The 21413-nt window shown below is 39.3% G+C and overlaps 1 protein-coding gene across 50 annotated transcripts; it reads left to right on the top strand.

Annotated features, from left to right (window-relative positions):
- Positions 1-581: 581 nt before the first annotated feature.
- Positions 582-21340, top strand: znf740a (zinc finger protein 740a). Of its 50 annotated transcripts, none has more exons than XM_078092143.1 (21): positions 582-1119; positions 3679-3854; positions 4051-4233; positions 4788-4904; positions 5577-5697; positions 5936-6019; positions 7419-7502; positions 8969-9052; positions 9424-9507; positions 10252-10335; positions 10577-10660; positions 11340-11423; positions 12818-12901; positions 13274-13357; positions 13680-13763; positions 14895-14978; positions 15615-15698; positions 16121-16204; positions 17394-17477; positions 17878-17996; positions 18242-21340. In XM_078092143.1, exons 2-21 carry the CDS (start codon positions 3810-3812, stop codon positions 18413-18415), a joined length of 1935 nt encoding a protein of 644 aa, XP_077948269.1. In that variant the 5' UTR covers positions 582-1119; positions 3679-3809; the 3' UTR covers positions 18416-21340. The 50 variants fall into 50 exon arrangements, with proteins under 50 accessions (XP_077948269.1, XP_040060039.2, XP_077948266.1 ...); XM_040204105.2 differs by having other exon boundaries at positions 7419-7532; XM_078092140.1 differs by having other exon boundaries at positions 4788-4934.
- The last annotated feature ends 73 nt before the right edge of the window (positions 21341-21413 follow it).

Genomic DNA, 21413 nt, shown 5'->3' with positions numbered 1-21413 from the left:
GACCATTCAATGCCAGCAAGGATTTTTTTAAATCCCAGATTTAATGTTGAAAAGCAAATAAATATTCACACATTCTGTGTGTTTAGATTATTATAAAATGGATCGCACATATGTTGCAATGCTTTTAAGTATCATATAAAGGTGACATCAAATATTTACTTCTTACACAGTCTACTAATTGTTTATTCTGCAAAGAATAGTGACCAAGGGGGTTTAGGACATGGACACAATTGCATCATAAAACCGTAAGCATTTATTAACAATATGTCAGTTTCCACCTTAATGTCAATGTGCGAGTCATAGCTAAGATGTTTTTCACATCAAAACAAAAGGCTTCAGCAAACACTTACAGTAAAACACAATACAAGACGATAAAATAAACAAATCCATTCCCAAAGTAGATAGGTGAAGATAGACAGTCAATGTAAGAGCCCATTTCCAAATTAAAATGCAATGCCAAAAAACATAAGTATGACAATTTCTAATTACATGGTTTCAGGTAAACCAACCATTACAAACAATGACGAAATTAGCTAAGTGCAAAGTAAATTCACAAAGAAATCCACACCGACACAATCGACGATTACGTCACCACCCGTTAAACGAGCATCTAGGAGGAGCTCAAACAGTAAAAGCCTTTACTGATTAAAACAAGGATAGCCATATTTTGGGGGGAAGGGAATTATTTTTTATTTGGTGCAACGGACATTTCAGACAATCAAGAAGGTGGCGGATCGAGCAACTAAATCTGCCACAATGACTGCACGTCCCCGTTTCGTGTCTCGATAAGTGTCCACTCCTTCCTCCTCATCTGCGTCTTTCTAGTTGTCGTCTGAATCTGCTACAAATTGAGACAACGCCAGCTAGCTACACCACAACCAGATACGTGCGTTAAAAAAACAAGCCAAAACAGTACCAAGGATGGACTAACAAACACATTCATTTTTTGGCCACACTTCCAACCAACACGCTTTGCCGGCGGGGAGCTGGTGCAAGAAGATGACCCTTTTCTCTTGGCTTGAGGAGGCTTTGCCGCTGCGTGGGGGAGTGGGGTACATCCTGTGGCGTTTCCTGTGTTTGTAAACTAGACGGTCTTGAACAACGTCGTGGAGCTGAAAGGTAGATAAATATCTATTTCTCTTTCTTCAAAGTACCGCGAAACGCGTTTTTAAACCGTGCATTTAATTATCTGATACTTAACACGTAAACATTCCTGCTTGGAGATTGCAGAAAATGGGATTTTCCTAACAATACAGCGTCAATGTTGGCTGCTAGCTCGCTAACAAACGTTAGCTTAGTCGTCGGGAGGGGGAGGCACTCGCAACGACGGCCATCACGAATGTCTTTATCGCTCAATCTTGCCTTGAACCAGTTGAGCGTTTGTCTTCTAGTAGGGAAACGATGATTCATTGGTAAATTGATCAATATAGACACTCTCGAAAAGCGACTGTATCGAAACGATGACCAGGTGAGCAAAAAATATGCTCGATTAACGTTACTAACATTGCAGTGGGCGAGGGCGCCAGCGAGAAGCTAACGTTAGCTGGTTAGCTGATGTTAGCTAGCTAGCAAAACCGACGCTAGGTGTGTGTAATTACGAAGGCCTGCTCAATCACATATTTATTTGTAAAGCTATAATATGTAATATGACCACTTCTACCAGCAACTAACACAATAACAGCCAATATAACATGAAACAGCCTAGCCGTGGTGTATTTTAATTAGCGTTAGCCACAGCTAGCGTTATGCTTGGTGGCTATTTTCTTAGCTAACTGTGCTAGCCAGCTAACAAGACTAATGGCGAAAGCCATGTCGCGTTTAAGTAGATGGGTGTCCATCTGTCCCTCGCTAGACTATACGATAGCACACGAGCATCGTAGTTAATTTATACCTCAAAGAACATAACATACGGAGTCAAAATGTAACGTTAGATCTCGAAGCGCCTTTAGAAAATGTTTCTTTGGGTAAAATAACGGCCTTCTCTTATCATGCATGTTTAAACCCCGGCAGATTCGCTCGGGTGGAGATAGTTTCCGTTATATTCCACGTTTACACGTTAAATAGCGTTTGCAAACCCCGTTCACCGCTAACGTTGCGTTACAACCACTCTGAAATAACTATTATATACCACCGTAAACTCAGCGTAAAATGTTTGAAACAAAAGTTTAGCTTCCACTGCACTGTAAAAAAAACCGCAACTGGGTGATGGATGTAATTTGTTTAATCACAAATAGCTATTCTATGAAAACACCAGCAGCAGACCCGCAGAAGTTTGTAGATTATCAACGATCCCGTTTTTAACACTGTATATGCACCTCTATTCGATGCCTTTCAAAGCTGTGTCGTCTTATTTAGATGTTATAAAGGAATGTCTTTGTCCAACTGCAAACTAAAATAACTCAACACTAAGTAATGTGTGTAGTAATGTGCAATACATTGGTAACCAATTACGATAACTGAATCGGACAATCCGCAGATAATTGCAGTTTATTTACTTATTTTAAAATCTGCAGAGTAGTAAAAGCCTTCCAATGTCAATCTAACCAGTTTTACTTTTTTTCTGTATTGACTAGTAAATTTAGAACTTCTTCAAACATGTGGCTTTTTCTGCATGTTGAACTGTGTTGTGCATTTTAGAAACGTTTGTCTAATATTAACCCAATCAACTAAATAGGGTTTGCAAAGTCAATATGGCGTAAGTTGACTATTCGTTTGGGGATTTTTTTTTTTTTTTCATTTTAAGAATATTACTTTGTCATCAATGATGCTGATACATGGCCCGTACTTTGCTTGGCTGTGCTGTAGATATTTTTTCACCAGATTTTTCCCTTCCTAAATTTTGGTGCAGTTCCCTCTTGTCTTTTATGTTTCATCTTCTTTCCCAAGTCCTACAAACCAATAGGAATTTAGGTGCTAACATGGTTATTTCACCTGCTTTACTCAGGTGTACTTTGTGGTTGGTTTGTCTGAGTGCAGTTTACTGCTAGTTGTAGTGTTTGGTATCTGAATTTTAACTGGCTGCAGATTCATAAGGAGGAATGCACTCGCTTAAAGTAAAGTCTGATGATGATTCCATCTGCTTCATTGGTCATGTATTCAGTAAGGGAAGTGTTACGGTTTTACAATGGGGTCCCCACTTACAGCTATTTGTGAGCGCTACAAAAACACAGTGGTGATACAACAAAATTTCGTCATTTTGCAAAAAAGGCTAAAAGATTGACATTTGTCTTACACAAAGATGTATTAAGAGTAACCAAGCATGAATTGCAACTATGAAAGTATGCAAATTAATGAGTCAATTATTTTGTTATTGCCTGTTACCCTGGTACTTATTGGGTAGGACCACCATTTGTATTCCAATCACAACTCTGTTAGGGGCAAATTACTTACTATTTTTCAGGAGCAAATAATTGGGGGTGTCTGTCAATTGCTTAGCATGGGTAGCACCAAAAAGAGTAAAATGTTCCACAATATATACATCATTATTATTTACCACGAACAGTAACCAAGCCAAATCTACTAATTTTACAAGTGAATAATATTTGTGTTAATATTTTGCGCCGTTTACGTGTCATTGAGGGAAATTTCTACCATAATTGGACTTGTCAAAAAAAACAGCGAGTGATTGGGTTGTCATTTAATGCTTGTCTGTTTCATCCACCTCCTCCTCTTCCTCAGTTTTAATGCTAGATGAGTGAGGTGGGTGTGGCTTCCCACCAGCCCGACCATCCTGACTGACCATCCTGACTGACGGATCTCTGGATGACCTTGTCCCACCCCCTGTCCCTGCGCTCACATACACCACAGCAATGTCACATCTGCCCAGCAGCTCAGTCCGCGACCATATGAAATGGGTTGGTTTTTAAGAACACCAAAGTGGTTACAAATAACTTTCCTTACAGTCTTGTGTCACTCAGGATGTTGTCGTTGATTACTACCGTGGCAAATGCCACGTGACTGACAGTGTTGTCTAAGATGCAAATACTTTCAAATTGAAGACTATTAAATGGGCGATACAGATGAAAAACATACTCATCTTTTTCTTTGCAGGCGGGGCTGCTTGGCTGTGAGGCTGTCCTCTCCAGCATGGCACTGATGCAGGCTAGTTCAATGGCTGCTCCGCCCAAAAAAATGATGGCCCCCCTTGGCCATGGACCCCAGCAGAGAGACGGACCCGACCGGGCTCCCCAGGGCCATATGATCATCCCATCCGGAATGAGCTGTCCACCCCTGGTTAGGACCAACTTCGGAAATGTAGAGTGGAAATTGGGCTGTTATATGCTACTATATTACTATTGTGAAGTGTGTCAATTTGTTATGAGGTTGAACATTTTTGTGTGAAAGAGCTTAATCCCTAAATGTGGTCATGTGGTCATTGATTTAAAACAACCCCCAGTTCCACTTGTATTTGTTTAACTCAAGAATCGGAACGTGAGTTGTCTTGTAAATAGAGAAAAAAACAATTCACATAGTGACCCCCAGGCTACACACAAGGGAAAATAGTTAACTTTAGAATTACCACATATCTTTTGGCCTCATACCTACACAAACAAAAGATTTGTTATTTATACAAACTGAAGATTGCATTGATGATATTCCTCTAAATTATTCAAATTGTTATAAATGAAATACATACATTTTAATCCTGGTTTCTTCCAATGGCTGGGGCAAAAATAAGCATACAATAGAGGTTCTCATGTATCACTTGATTTGTCACGTTGAAATAGTTTTTTTTAAAGGCTGCACATCCGAAATCTGGAATTAATTGATATTTCTCTCCTTTGTAGCTTATCCGGAAGGACGGTGAATTCCAAGCTCCCCGCCTGCTGGATGAGAAGGAGATGAGAGCCAACGAGGACATGCAGCAGAAAAAAAAGAATAGGAAATCAGTAACGCCCTGCAAAGTGAGAGAACAAGAAGGAAGGGGAGGGAAGGTCAGTGGCTGTGGTGGCTAAATAGAGAAGGGTCTATTAGGTGAATTTTTATTTTTCCTCCGTACATATAATGGGCACTTAGCTGTTGGCACACATTTTTGTGTGAACACATTTAACTTTATACAAGCGCGCTTTACTTGGAGCTTTCATGTGCTCACATTTTGTTTGTGTGGGGGTGGGGGGAGGAGTTCAGGGAAGATGTAGAGGGGGTGGAGGATCTCTAGAGAGGAAAGAGGGGGAGGGGAGCAGAGTGAAGCGGAGCACAATAACTGCAGTTGTGTGCATAACAGGGGGAGCGGTAACATGAGGGCATTAGGCCATTAGAAGGGATTGTGGGGTATTTTTCAATTCAAATGTTAATTGCATTTAGAAAAAACCCTCAAAACCTTTCTGTCCTGTTCATACAAAATATAAATGGGTTCTACAGATAAACCATTTAACATATAAAAGGAAAAAATAGGATTTGCTTGCCACGTCTTGAGTGAAGTCATAGGCCGTACGTTGAAATTACACAGGAGTTTTAGATTTTCATCAAGTTCTGACCAGTTGTGGGTGGGAATGTTATTTCTAAACTGGAATGTTATTTTTTAAACTGGCATTTAAAAAAAAACATTGAACCATTCTTTTTACTATCCTCAATAGGGCACAGGTGCAGATGAGAATGGTCCGTCATCCAAAGTGCAGAAAAACTTTATTTGTGATCACTGTTACGGAGCATTTAGGAGCGGATACCACCTGAAGAGACATATCCTCATTCATACAGGTATGGGTAATGCTTGGAACAAGTTGAATTTACAGTTAAGCCAAAAACAGCTTTAAGTGCTTGACTACGTGAATCATTTGTTGAAAAAGGCCCTGAAAGTTTATGTTGGATTTCATCTAGGAGTGTGCAGCAACTGTAAGGTTTTGCAATGGCCTACTTGAAAACCATGTTTGGTAACTAACAGTTAATTGGTGGTATCTGTGGGGACTTTGACTAAAACTGGTGCTCTTCGGTTTAGGGGAGAAGCCGTATGCTTGTGCCGTATGTGACATGAGGTTTATTCAGCGTTACCACCTGGAGAGACACAGCCTCATTCACACGGGTATGCGTCCTTCAACCGTACCCATTTTACATAAATCAGGCTACATCTGTAGTCTGTCACTTCAACAGACAGATGCTCAGGGTTCATTTTGTCTGTGGACAGTAACTTCCAACAAAGCCACTCCCCCCAAATCTGTTCACCCCAAAACATAAAGAACAATACATTGTTAAATATTTCTCTACCATTACCTGTAAAATTTGCAACGTGCGGTCCAGTAGTCCTGAGTCCACTATTAAAAACTGGTTTCACCCTTTGACTGGCATCAGTTGTAGAAATGCTTGCATGATTTGCGCCTATATTATTTGAGTGGAAGAACTGTAGTAGTCACATTTCTTTCTCCAGAATGCTAATGGGATTGAGCGAGTAAAAACAACCCTCGTCTTGATTTCAGCTGAGATACCGTGGCTTTGTTGAGTTTTGTTGTTCAAATGTTTTTTACGCGTAAAATAGGAGGTTCATATATATTTGTGTTGCTGGGTCCTGTAGATGTCAGATTGAGACTCTGGAAGCAAGAGTAACTACCCACCAGGCTAATAATCTTGGATGTCCTGCTGCACTATCAACACCTACAACGCTAGAACACAGCTAGTCTACACAACAAAGCAGTACACATCAGACCGCCCACGCTGTTTGACCATCTGAATTACTTCTGTTGAAACAAACTGGCCGCAGCCTTCTTACTTTTTTAGAATGCCGACAGTAGCGACACATAGACGACCAACTTCATTTTGATCTTTTCCCCTGTTGAAACACCTAAATAATTCCCACTATGTATTAACAATTGTCAACTATATTTCAACATTTTATTTTCAAAAAAAGTTCTGGAAACAAGACTTTTTGATAGTGGACTTGAAAGTGGACTCAAATTTGGGGACCCCATGAGAAAGCATCATGCACACTAAAGACATGCACAATTTCTATGTTTCATTTAGTCATGTGTTTCAATTATTACTCTGTCAGTCATAACAACTGCATGGACATCAAAGGACTATGTTCGTAATTTGTTATGCAACATGAATATTAAGGACCTAATATCTCTGCATAGTGCCAATCTTTGCATTGCACTTTTTCACACCAAATTCTTTGTTTTTCATTGTTTAAGAAGTGTACACTGTGGGTAAGTCAACTTCCAAACTACTTGTTTTTCCAAGTCAGTACCTCCCGCCCAGTATTCACCAAAAGAAATGCGCCAATATTAAACTAATATAGCTCAGCTGGAATCATTTATATTTAGCATTAATTTAATTTCAATATTCCATAAGATTAGGTAGGCAGTGGCTCTTTGTGGCATCACTGTATCTGTAATCTGTATCTGTTTTCCACATAATACATTTTGTGATTTTCAATTTTTTCTTAATAGACTGAATAGCTGATAATTGTATGCTCTGTGTGTGTGTAGGGGTGAAGCCGTACGCTTGTTCCATGTGTGACATGCGGTTTTTCCAGCGTTACCACCTGGAGAGACACAGACTCACTCACACGGGTATGCGTCCATTAACCGTACCCAGTTCAAGTTAAGAAACCTTTTTTTATCTTCATCAGGTAGTGTCGTTTAGATCGATATTTCTTATTCGAGAGGCGCGAGCAACAAATACACAATCTGAACAACCATCAAACCACACACCACATGAAGCTACAGGCCCTTTTTATGCTTTGGACTTATCCTTGTGAAGTGCAACACAATGCTTGAACAGTCATCTATTATTAGTAGCAATTCATAAGCGTGTTAATTACCCCGTAGTAAGGGTGTTGACCTTTTTAAAAACTTAAAAAAAAAAAAAAAAATATATATATATATATATATATATATATATATATATATATGATAGATGGATAGATAGATACACACATTATGTGGACCCTCAAAGTGTATTATCCCTCTTGTACCATTGCTGCTCAACAAATGTATCAAAAGATTTAATTTTCCATGTCATGGTTATTCTCTTAGGATATCGTTACGGGTGCTTTACCATGTCAGCACAACTGAAGAGATTAAAATGGCTATAAACCATCATACATAGTAGCTTACATTACTTTATTAATCAATGTATACAGAACAGTCATATTTTAAGTGGCAATGATCCCATCGCTACAATGTAGTAGTATTCAGTTTATTTCTAGGATAAAAATTTGATTCCGAGGAGGCACACACAGGTGACTATCTTACCCAGGAATTTGTTCGTGAATGGCTTTACTAGACTGCAAATAAAATTCAGCATTCTATCACTTTGTGCCCTTCTGCCTGCTGCATCCACACTGAAGTAGCTTATTAACTTAGGCCATGGTATATTATGGATATAGTCCTTTGATGTCCACACCTATTGAAAATGCAAATTAATGGCTGCACAATTGGCTGCGCCTTAGCTGTAATTGCTTGACTTTTTAAATGGACATTTTGATTCTATGGTTGCAAATTTGTGGAGGAGATCAGAATAGAAGCTTCATTGAAAATTGAGGCACAGCATCCCTTTGGAGTGCGAGAAATCAAGCACATTCAAAACATTTCAGAGAAACACTAACAAGGCACCCTGAATCCAATTATAATATATGAGTTTTATAAATGCTAAATGAGATTCTACTTGCAGAAAGTTGCCATGAACATGCTTGCCACAATGCTAAAACGTGTGTTCTGCTTCGGCCGGCCTGTGTGATCACCGACATAGATGTGTCTTTGCTATCTTGCTGCTGATTTGTTTGTCCTGTTTAGTCGTGCTTGGCTTTTATCCTGTTGCTGCTTTCGTTATATGATGTAATCCAGATTGTTTGAAAATGCTCCTCATAACAGACACTTAATTAGTTTTAATTGGTGAAATCGATCGTGCCTTCGCCTCAAGCTTGAAGGAATGTGTAATGTCTGCCCGGTCCTAGTGATGTCATGCCTGTAAATTATGCTTCCATTTGATGCTTAAGCAACGTCTTAGCTAACGTGTTGATACTTTGTGTATGTAGGGGTGAAGCCGTACGCTTGCTCCATGTGTGACATGAGGTTCTTCCAACGTTATCATCTGGCAAGACACAGCCTCACTCATACCGGTATGCGTCCGCTTAGCCGAGCTCATTAGGTGGAAGTGCCGTAACTCATTGCCGTGTAAACGGGCCACCACTTTATAGTACCCACATAGTCAGAATCATGAAGATGTATCCATTTATTTACAACTTTAGCTTTTTCCTTGCCGAATACTCTACTTAATTCAGCACAATCATTTAATCATTATTCCATATTTGTGAAGATTTTTTAGTATATTTTAAACAAGGGTTTATAAAAGGTATTAGTTTTTCTAGCTAGTGATACAATGTATAGAGGAAATAGTAGTGTCTTTCTAAGGGAAGGGTTGAGGGTTATGTGTTAAAACAATTTTTTTGACTGTTTCTAGCTCATTTATATACCTTTTTTATGTGTGTAGGGGTGAAGCCATACGCTTGCTCCATGTGTGATATGAGATTTTTCCAACGCTACCACTTGGCAAGACACAGCCTCACTCACACGGGTATGCGTTCGCCCTTCTTTGCAACATTACAATATACAAATGCACACTCTACTGATGTTCATCTGCTCTTTCCTCAAAATATTCACGAGTATGAAGCGGTTTTAGCTGATGGGGCATGCTGGAGTTTTTGCATTAACATTTTACGGCTTTATTTCCCAAAATTACTCCATTGGTATTTTGTCGTAGTAGCACGGGACCGGTAATACAATTTCATTATTTAGCGTCTACAAATAGAACCATATAGTGATGTCTTCCGATATTAAGGTGTTATGCACAATTACAGGGTTTAACTGGCAAACACATACCAACAAAAATAACGTTAAATAAAATAATGTGATTATAACTATGTACATGCATGTAAACATAGTTTGTATGAGGCTGAAAATATATTTTTTTCATCTATATAACTAAAACAGTTTCATATTGCCTCCAAATTAAAATGGGAAAATACTCAGTTCTCATTTGCGAAGTATATTTAAGTCACGCAGGTATAACAATGGTATCCGGTCTCTCCTCAATTTGCAATACCTGTCTGCATTGAAAAGCTGCACTGAATTAAGCGATACGCCGTCTTCATTGAGGTCCCCCTTTCAGGCATGTTGACAGATTAGAAAATGTTGACTCCCATGAATTCAGTGTTGCGTCATTCTGGTGCCACTGCTTTTGGCACATCTAGATTAATAAGAGAGTTAGTGCTGTTCATTGTGTTGTTTTTTTACAAAATATTGTGCTCTGTGTGTGCAGGGGTGAAGCCATATGCTTGCTCCATGTGTGACATGAGATTTTTCCAGAGATACCACCTGGCAAGACACACACTCACCCATACGGGTATAAGTTTTTGTTTATTCCTTTCACTTGACAATATGGGGCCTTGTAGAATATTACAATTTGTTTTCCTTGCTTTTCTAACTGCTTTTAGGGGTTGACATTAAACGTTTGTATAGACACTAGTTGGCCAAGAAAGTAAATGAGAGCGTATAATGACATAACAAGTGGCCAGTGTGTAAGATAACATTGTGTGTACATGGTTGAGAACCGTTTTCTAAAGTTTGGTACTGTATGCGTTTAGGGGTGAAGCCGTACGCTTGCTCCATGTGTGACATGAGGTTCTTCCAGCGTTACCATTTGGCAAGACACAGCCTCACTCATACTGGTATGCTTGAATTATTTGTTCTCCTTTCACCATGAAACCATTCATACAACAACCTACTCATTTTTGTAAATTGATTTGTCCTTCTATATTTACAATACCATAATTATGCCATTGTTGATAATCTCCCCTTCTATAAAATGTTTAATAGAAGTTTTAGGCTTTGTTGGAAAACTGTCCACAAAAAAAGTGACCCTCTCTGTCATTTATGATGTTCTGTGGTTAACACTGTAATGGTACCAATGCATGTGAATTGAGTAATTTGTTGCATATCCAATCAAAGGCACATTACACTAAAAAGAATTTTAAATACAGGCACCAATACGCTGAAATTATACGCAAAAGAAGCTTTCGTTTGTCAAGATTTAATCAGGCAAAACTTTTAGCGAGCTTGACTCTACTAATTAGTGCATTTTGCACATAGGGTAAAAAGCTTAATTATGCAGCCTGATCATCAAGCAGGATGACTGAATATCACTCGAGCTGGTTCAAACGGTTTCCCCGCTCATGGCGATGCACCTTAACTCTGCACGTTCTCACTCTTTTTTGTGTAATGTCTCTGACTGAACCGTATGTGAAAGAGTATTTGACATTAAACAGCCTGGAAGATTTTCTTTGTGTCCTTTTTTAAATCCTGCATCAGCTCCCTGAAATGCATCTAACCTTCTTGTGCTCTGTCTAGGAGTGAAGCCGTATGCGTGTACCATGTGTGACATGAGGTTTATACAACGTTACCAGCTGGAGAGACACAGTCTCACTCATACAGGTATGTCCTCATTTTATACACCCTCTCTTTTGCGGACTTTGTTGTGCATGTGCCCCACGTCAATGTTTACATGGCCGCTTCAAACTCGAGTTTGTATTGTTTTCTGTCACTTTATTGCTTCCAGCTAATGTTTCATGCCGCATCTACACAGAACCGATAACAAAACCTCCTCCCATACTTTATACATGAAATGACGACATGACCACGAGCTAGAAGTCTTTGGTCAGTGGTTTTGATCATTTATTTTTCTAAAAACTTAAGTACGTGCAGCTTTAAAAATCTCCGCAAGCCAAAAGCTAATTGACTGGTTACATTTGTCCTATTTAGACATTCTTTGTGGTTGAATCCGCTCGAGTTAACTAGTAATTACTAGCACTTCAATTGTAACGGTGATGGCGTCTGTGTTGCAGACTTAACTGCTCATTATGATCCATTCTCTCAATTTTGATACACATCAGAAACTATTTCTGCGATTGAAGAAAGTTAAAAATAAAAAGTTCACATCATTAATAATGATGAGCTTCTTGGGGAAAGTTCAGATGGTGTCTCAAAAGATTCTAACCTATAACTATTAGATCTGTAACTGGAGAAAGCAATAACCGACTACGCAGCCATGTCGTTGTGTCATTTCATTGTCAAAGTAATGATGGGAAAATACTGTTACTGTTATGAATAGTGTGATTCTTTTTTATTTTTATTTATATGAAACCGTTTGACGTGAGAATATTCTGTCAGTTTACAGTTGAAGGTTAAACAGTTTTTTACTTCATTCACCAGCTAAGTTTTTTTATGATGTTTTTAGAGCAGTTTCCTTTTAATATTGACCCATTTTCCCAGCTAACTGGTTAGTGTGTCTGAAAACAAATCTTAATGTGTTGTGCCTAGTTTTTTACCAACTGCCTAAAATAGTCTACGAACTGTGATCAGTATTACCGTAACCCGAGTATTTCCGTTAACACGTTCATTCTAGTAATCTGTATGTGAGATTTGGAATTAAAATTTTGAAATCAAGCACTTATTGGCATCATGTAAAAAACATATATTGTGTTAGTGTGAATCTTTGGTTTTGCCACAATTGATTATCTGGTCGTTTCATGTTTTTGTAGATATGGAAATAAGTAAATTTTTGCTTTCTACACAGGATATTTCCACTTCCCACAATTTCCAATTCTGGCCTTTAGACTTTAGACAGTTAAAGTTGGACTTGGATCAGATGTGAAAATTACACCGGCAATTGGAATAACCGATTTCTTAAAGCATACTGGAAATATCCAGTGTAGAGAAAGCACTGATAAGTGCAACTAAACTTTACTAAGCGATTAGTAAAGTTTCCCGTCGATCGTTTTTGGCAGTTGAGTGTCTCATGCTAAAGTTGGTACTTTGTGTGTGTGTAGGGGTGAAGCCATACGCTTGCACCATGTGTGACAAGAGGTTTTTTCAGCGCTACCACCTGGCGAGACACAGCCTCACTCATATGGGTATGCGTCAGCCATCTTAACCCAGTCACAAGATTAGGATGCAACACATGTGTGCTTGAGTTAGGTTATATATTTATGAGACTATTTGTATTTGAACAAATTCTAAGTGTAATATCAAATAATGGCATCATCCTCATGTGTTGTGCAGGTGGATTTTATATCCATTCTGGGAATTCCGTAATTTGAAACCGGCATCTAATCATATTGTACCTTTTTTGTAACTAATGTTAGGGGAATGACATTGGTTATTAACCACCGATATCCATTTAGTCCAGATTCATACTGTTAACTTCTATAATAGGAGTACAGATTTATTCATTTTACCATCATGACGGAGACCCACATTTAATTCTCTTGATGCTTTGGGTTTAGGAGTGAAACCTTATGCTTGCACCATGTGTGACATGAAGTTTTTTCAGCGTTACCACCTGGCAAGACACAGCCTCACTCATACGGGTATGCGCCCGTGCACCGTGCCTGTGACATTCACTGTTAGAGATCAGTGTGGACATTTGATTTTGTTAGTTCCCTTTAGACATGCGCCTGTTAATTCAAAAAATATTTCAATATAAAGTTTTATAGTCTGTTACTGGCATATTTGATTTTGGTAACTAAACTAAAATGGTAAAAACCTTGAGGGGAAATATTTGAAAGTGTTTTTTCTTCTTTGGCATGGATTGGCAATTGTGTGGTTAATAACCAATAGCGTTAATTTTAATAATTAAATAAAAAATGCAAATTGAGGCAAAGTATTATAATATTGCTACTTTGCATTTAGGTGTGAAACCTTATGCTTGCACCATGTGTGACAAGAGGTTTTTTCAGCGCTACCACCTGGCGAGACACAACCTCACTCATATGGGTATGCGTCCGCACACCTTACCCATGTCACATCATGTTAGAGACAGTCAGCCATCTACGGTAGCAACCAGTGCTCTTTACAAGTATTATTCCATCAGGCCTACCCTGCCTTAGTTCGACGCTAGTCTCAATGTTTAAATAGGACTGCAACATCATCAGCTCATGTGATGTATTAGGCTGTGGATTTGAGATTTGGTTCTTACACTTGTATCTGAAAGATGTATCTTTCATTGGATTTAGAGGAAAACAAAGAATGTTTCTTTTTAAAGGGACATTTCAAAATGATTGAGAAAAAGTGTTTAACAACCCATCAATTCTAAGAAGATACTCAAAGTAGGGCTGCACGGTAGGGCCAAAAATCCTGACGGTATCCCGGTATCTGACGGTATTTTCTTTTTCAAGTAAACACATGTTCATTTACCCCGAAAAAGACCGCTGGTCAACTTGCTCGCAACTGGCCGGAGAGTTAGCGTGTTAGTTTGTTGGCTTGTTAGTGTTACCTTGTTGTGGCTGCTAGTGCCGCCACAGGAGGCTCGACAAGACCTTGCAATAAATCGTTTTCTGAACTAACTTACGTTGGATTTTCCAAAACCAAAAACCCTCCAAACACACACAGCTCCTCTCTTAGGCACAGGTTGTGTTCTCTGGTATCTCGATATTCCTCCTTTTATCGCTTTTTTTTTTTTGTGTTTTCATGTAGCAACAGAGTTTCTTCTTGTTGTGAGCTGTACCCAGCATGCAATTCGGCGGGGTAATTTTTATAAATGTACAATTATTAGTGTTACAAATTGTGTCACAAGCTGTTGTGTCGTGGTGTTTAACCTGTTAAAGAGTCTTTTGTTGTGGGTTATTCATTGTTGTTATAACCATGACTCAATCTCAACACACGTAAGACAAGTAGCTCCGACCGCTCAGCGCTCCTCCATGACGTGTAAAAAAAAAAAAATTCTGCCGCCTGCTGAAGAGCAACGTCAGTTGTTACGGCGTCACACCGGTATGAACGGTACGTGAGAAATTCATACCGTACGGAAATCTTATATCGGTACCGTGCAGCCCCAACCCAAAGTTCATGTTTCATTGATGGATTGTGAACACAAAGTCTGAAAATAATACCCTAATGCTCTGCGTTTAGGTGTGAAACCTTTTGCTTGTACCATGTGTGACATGAGGTTTGTTCAGCGTTACCACCTGGCGAGACACAGCCTCACTCATACGGGTATGCGTCAGTGCAACCGCCCTTCTCACACTTTGTCGGCCATCATTGCAAAGTCTTTATTGTGTTTTAATCAGCAACGCAAACCGTATCAACACCGATGTCTAATTGCTCAGGTAGTGAAATTAGTAGCTGTGTTTAAAGCTTTAATGAAAATCTAAAAAGGCAGTAAAAGCCAATAAAACTGACACATTTGGCCCCAATCTTCTTTAGTAACCATAGTTCTTAAATCTCTTCATAAAATGACGTTGCTGAATGGTCTCCGTCTTATATTTATTACTGAAATGTCAACTGCTTGAATGTACAAATATGTTGTCATTGAAATGTGCTTTTACAGACACTGATAAAACAAAATATGATTTCAATTTCGCTTTAGTCAATAGACTATTAACATGAGGCACAAAAAGGTTTAGAAGGAAATTGGTAGAATAAAAATCATTTTGGTGATGTAGCTCAAATGGTCAGTTGATTAGTTGCCTTTTTTGGCACCTGGATAAGTGTTACATGACGGCAAAATTAGTTACACTTATTTGTTCATGCATGAAGTTGCAAATGTGTGGTTAATAACCAATAGCTTAGGTAGTTCGTAAAGAATGGAAGTTGAGGCAAAGTATTATAATATTGCTACTTTGCATTTAGGTGTGAAACCTTATGCTTGCACCATGTGTGACAAGAGCTTTTTTCAGCGCTACCACCTGACAAGACACAGCCTCACTCATATGGGTATGCGTCCGCACACCGTGCCCATGTCACTGAGATCAGACTGCAGTTACATTATGTCAGAGGGCCTCAGGCAATTACTCACCTATAAAAGTAACACCTTGCATGTTTTTCTTGATCAAGACTATTCTACATTTTGTGTGTAACTGCAACATTAAAACAAGTCTCCACATGTAAATAAATACAGGACTTTGACATCAGCTCATGTGATGTGTGAAGTTGTGGATTTCAAAATTTGACCAACACAGTTTGATGCATTGCCAATTGGATTCAGAGAAAAGCCAAAAAAACTCCACACCATCTTTCCTTTACATATAAAAGTGGTTTAACAACCCATCAATTGTAAATCGATGTCTGCGGTACTGATTGATTGGATTGTGAGACAGAAATTAAGTTCTGTAAATAATCTATTGATCTGCGTTTAGGTGTGAAACCTTTTGCTTGCCCCATGTGTGACATGAGGTTTGTTCAGCGTTACCACCTGGCGAGACACAGCCTCACTCATACGGGTATGGGTCCGTGCACCTGCCCGTCTCACACTCCTTAGATCACCATTCAATCACCAGAGTGCTGATAATAGCGGTTAATATGTGTTATTCTTGTAGGGGCTCCTATTGCAGATGATTCAAATTTAAATTGGTAGTATTTACTCTTTATCTCTATTCTTTAGGTTCACTTATTTTGTATGATGAAATACTGTTGCCCTCTAGAATTGTTGGCGAATAGCCTCCCACCTCCTTCCCCTTAAACTACTTTTGTCTCAATATAGATGCTGTTTGTGTGAATCATAAAGGCCACTATTTAAGTTTCCATTTATACTCAATCTGTAAGGACAGATTCAGTTGATTATTGATCAATCCTGTGCAATCTCTTTTTATTGTTGAGATATGAGTTACATTTTACAGTATAGGTGTATTCTGGCGTGCCAATCAAGAACTATAGTTTGGATGCAAAGGGTTGAGTGTTTGTAGCTGGGATGAAATTTCCACTATTGTGACTAATTGCACAACTCCTAGTTGCAAGTATTTGCATAATGTATTGCTGGAAATCAAGTAAAGAATAAAAACATATTTTAAAGTAATCGCCTTTCCAGCACATTTGGGCAGACGTGGTCATTTAGATAGATGATATAATATTGTGAAAATTATTTATTTCCAGAAATTTAGATTTTATAGTTTAGTTTGATTATCTTTTGTTAAAGAAAGTCCATACAGAAGTATAATAGCTCTAAATGTGGCCCTCTAGAGTCAGTCAGCATAACAGAAAAAACACTATACTCTAAGTTCCTCACAAGCTTTTTAAGGAAGAATGAAAATGGTTTAACTTTAGCAGTAGATAATTGCTTGAGGAAACCTAATAATTAGAACGATCAAGTCCAGATAAAAAAGAAGCAAATGTTAAATTCCAAAGTGAGGGTTTTTGTTTATTCAGATCAAACCAACATTAATGTTATGACAGATCTTGGTGTTTGCCTTGAAACCAGTTAGGTTTAACTCATTATGTTCAACTCTCAGTTAAACTTTTTAGCTTTAGTTGCATGAACATTTGTTTTCGTCAAAAAGTAAATTCACTCTGCATCAAGTACAAAGAAGTGCTCAGCTGTTATCTCTGTCCGTGTTTCAGTCCCAGTGCTCGCTCTACAGTTGTGTTTCTTGCTCTTGTGGCTGACGGGGCTAATGCATTGCTCTGTGTGTGTAGGGGTGAAGCCGTATGCTTGTTCCATGTGTGACATGAGGTTTATTCAGCGTAACCACCTGGAGAGACACAGCCTCACTCATACGGGTATGCGTTCCTTTCCCGTACCCTCATCACCGAGAACAGGGCTCACAACAAACTCGAGTTTGGATTGTCACGTCATTTGATGGGATGTTGAACCAGCCTCAAAATACTCTCCCCAGTTTTCGGGGCCACCATGTTGCGTAGATCTGGGCCATGACAACATGAAATTCCACTCTGATCTACACATAATGAGTTGATGACGAGGCCTTTTGAGAATATCAATCTTGAGATGCTGAAACTACAATGTTGAAACATACTGATAGGGCAATTGTCCCCCTGACTGTTTGTCAGTGTTGAAAATATAGTTTGTAAATAGAGATTAGTAAGTGAAAATTGCACCCAGTTTTGTTGGTATGCAACGCTAAAATTGATTGATTGACTGTGTATTTGTGTGCTCTTTCAGGAGAGAAGCCCTTTGCTTGTGACATGTGTGATATGAGGTTTATCCAGCGCTACCACCTTGAGAGACACAAGCGTGTCCATAGTGGGGAGAAGCCTTATCAGTGTGAACGGTGCCAGCAGGTATGCACGACTGTAACAAGCCAGCAGAGTGACCCGAGCGGTGTGCTCGCGCTATCCATGTACTGCTAAACAAATTCACTGTGTTTCATTCGAACGTGTAAAATGAACAATATGAAGAGTGATTTTTGTGACGTTTTTACAATTGTTTTTATTACTACTGAAAAATTATTTCTGCCTGTATTCACGTGAATTATTGTACCGAGAATCGATAATAACTGACGTCCTATTTTGTGTGTTTTCGAAAGAACTTCTCGCGGACAGACCGGCTGCTGCGACACCGGCGGCTGTGCCAGGGCCGCGGCGTGGCCAAGGTGGAGAACCAGCCGTGCTGCGAACCGCGCCCGTACGGCCAGGAGCCCCCGCCCGCGCCCCCCACCTGGAGCCCCCTGCACCCCCCTCCAGGCCGACTGGCGGTCTGACATTCCACCTCCTCTGCACCCACAACACCGCCGGAGACGGGACACGCCAAAGGGTTTCTTCTTTTTCTCAGCGCCGTGCCGAGTGATGCCACGCTCGAGCGCAGGCTGATCTCGCAGCTCCAGTCTCTGGATTTCTAATGACAGTGACATTTTTTTGTTTTTTGTTGACTTTTTACTGTGTTTTCTTTTCTCTCCCACCACCCCCTTGTTTCCTGTTTTTTTTAAAGACAAGACTTTTCTGTGATGAACAGTTGTCCTGTTTTGTACTTTATTCTATTTGATTTTTGCAACAAAAGAAGGTTTTATGGTTGTTCAATATATCTGCGTCCGGTGGTACTCTGGGACGGCTGTGGGTGTTTATCCTGACGCGTTAGCAAAAAAATGGAATGATGAAAGTATTTGAACCTTTTTTCTTTTTCTTTTAAAAAAAAATGTCTTCATGCGACTCCTTTTGACCAAGGTCCATCTATCAGGTCTGAATTTATCATACTGAACTTTCCTGACAATTAAAGAAAGGGAACTGATCACATCTCATGTAGACCAAATCTCGCTTGCCATTGTCGCTAAGATAGTGCTAAGCATTAAGACATTTCACTGAAAGCAGTGTTTGGTCTAAATATGATTTGGACATTAGTATTTCCCTGAATTCATCAACCTAGGACTTGGTTTTAATGATTTCTTTGTGTAGATAATTCAAAATGCTTATTTCACTATGGGACTTAAGTGCTGAATTCTTTTTTGTTCACAAATATGGCGAAAAACAAAAGGATCATTAGACTGTTTCAAATACGATCCCACCCTTTTAAAGAGGAAACCTGAGAAACCTTTTTGAGTGTTTTTTTATAAAAAAAAGAAAATATGGGGGAAAAAAAGGTAGTATCAAACATTGCTTCTCAACTGTAAACCTGAACTTCCAAGACGGGGACTGAGGGAGCGAGCCGGGGGGCTCTGTCTGGCATGAGGGGTCGGTTCACGGGAGACGGCGCCACGGCTCATGTTCGGTTGTGTGTCTGTGATGTGCACGGGATGGCAGCAGCGGCGCGTCGTGCTCCCACACTAACCGACTCATGCCATTGTGCGTTCATACAGTGTGTATGCAGAGATCTGCATTACTTAACAGAACGGCGTCTCAACTTGCTCTGTCCATAGATTCTGGTCTCAAATAGCACAGGTTGGCCTCTCACGGTCCCATTATGTTGTTTGTACAGTTACTCTCATTGTGAGATTAGTGGGGGTGTACAAAATCTTGTGGCCTTAGTGTTTTTGTTGTTTTCCATTTGTCTTTTTTCTCAACTCTTTTATTATTGTGGATCAGATGTATTTACTAAGGAAGCCTTTCATCATCATGGTATGTTTTTTTTTCTTTGTTTTCTATCCTAAAGCTGTCATGGTTACAGAATGTTGGCGGCTTTGGTGGCGCTAATACCGACTGATGTGTTCTCCAGTCGAGAGATGTTGTCTCTTGATGATGGTCAATATTTTGGGTTATTGTTACTGATTTCAGTGTAACGCAGTATGTAATCCTTAGGAAGCCCCCCGTGAGTCTGTCGGTCCTTGTGAGAAGTCAGTAGTGCTCCATTGTTTCCCACTGCAGTGCTCTGCCTGGTCCCACACCGGTCAACACTCACGTGACTCTACTACACACTAACATTTGCCTTTTATTATCCAAATATTACGTGGTTGGTGTGTAATAATGGACGTCTGACATGTCATTGGGTTTACCCGTAAGTGAGTGCGGATACACAAATAATCATTGTAGTACTAAACGATAATGTAATGACCGATTTCTTTTACTATGATGATGTTCGATAGTGGTGTGTGAAAGGCTCTGGCCATCGACGCCACTTCGCCGCCTGTTGAAGGTTTCTCAAACTTGATCCCTCCTGTGACTCGAGTCGTAACTCCTCTGTCAAAGCTGGAAGTTTTAGATTAGTCTGCTAATCTGTGTTCGTATCGATGTCAGAGCAAGTAACCGAAACCATCTTGGTTGATTTCAGTCGACGACGAGATTTTATTTATTTTTAAGTTCAAAGTTCCTGATAGGAACCCAGAGGCAGCAAGGGGGCCAAGTTTGAGAAAGACATTAATTGTGCAAACACTATTCCAAAGGTGTGGAAGGGATACAGCTGGTGCGAGCATGTGCTGAAATGGCTTACGGGCAATACAGTATATAGTTGGAGTCACTTGTTAATACCTTTTTGACTTATTGTTTTTAGTATTATCAATCTCATTGTTAAAACGCAATGAAGTCCTTCAGTCTCAGACCATTTGTTTTATTTTATAGATTGTGGTTTAATTTTTCAGATGGATCAGAGGATTTCGTTGAGAATTTGTCATCACATTTTAATGATTGTTTTAAGGAGCTTTTTTTTTATTCTGATGAACTTGTAAACACTGGAGTGACGGGGGAAAAGACAAAAAAAATTTTTTTTCCATCAGGCTGTACTAGATTTTAGGTTTTAGACAGAGCCTTTCTCTCCTCAACAGGACACACAAAGTGGACAGAACAATTTGGATCAGTACAGTTGAGAGCCCAGTATGTGTGGTAATTTTCACATTAGAGACAGTAGTACCTCAAGAAAATGTTTTTTTTTTCTTATACAAAATCCCTGGTATTTGTAGTAAATTATATTGATAATGGTATTAGATGAACAACAGCATAACAGTAGCTATCACAGATTAGTTGTTTTCTTTTATTAGTCTTGCATGCAGAGTTATGGTCCTCAGTTAAGATAGGATCTTGATATTGATTATTTTGTGTAGGAAAATGAGTGCATAAGAATAACTTCCTAAAAAAATATTACAATGATTATTGTAAAATGGGCTAACTAATATGTACCCTTGTGATCCAATTAGTTTCAACTATATGAAAATCAGAGGAGAGGCTTCTTATTATGATGCTGAAATAAAATAATTTGTAAAGGACTTTTGTATGCTGACTTGTCTTGACCTCATGATGTTACAAAATGGGGTATTTGGGGTATGTGGCGTCTGTTCA

Source organism: Gasterosteus aculeatus, chromosome 17, assembly GCF_964276395.1.
Source record: "Gasterosteus aculeatus chromosome 17, fGasAcu3.hap1.1, whole genome shotgun sequence".
Lineage (NCBI taxonomy): Eukaryota > Metazoa > Chordata > Actinopteri > Perciformes > Gasterosteidae > Gasterosteus > Gasterosteus aculeatus.
Note: the sequence above shows the minus strand (reverse complement) of the source record. Positions and strands in the feature narration are given on the sequence as shown.

Bases quoted from the DNA above. Each gene is read 5' to 3' on its own strand.
- znf740a (XM_040204100.2), top strand. From the start codon at position 3,810: ATGTCACATCTGCCCAGCAGCTCAGTCCGCGACCATATGAAATGG. The intron at 16,205-17,393 runs GTATGGGTCCGT...CTGTGTGTGTAG, and splicing joins ACACAGCCTCACTCATACGG to GGGTGAAGCCGTATGCTTGT. The intron at 17,478-17,877 runs GTATGCGTTCCT...GTGCTCTTTCAG, and splicing joins ACACAGCCTCACTCATACGG to GAGAGAAGCCCTTTGCTTGT.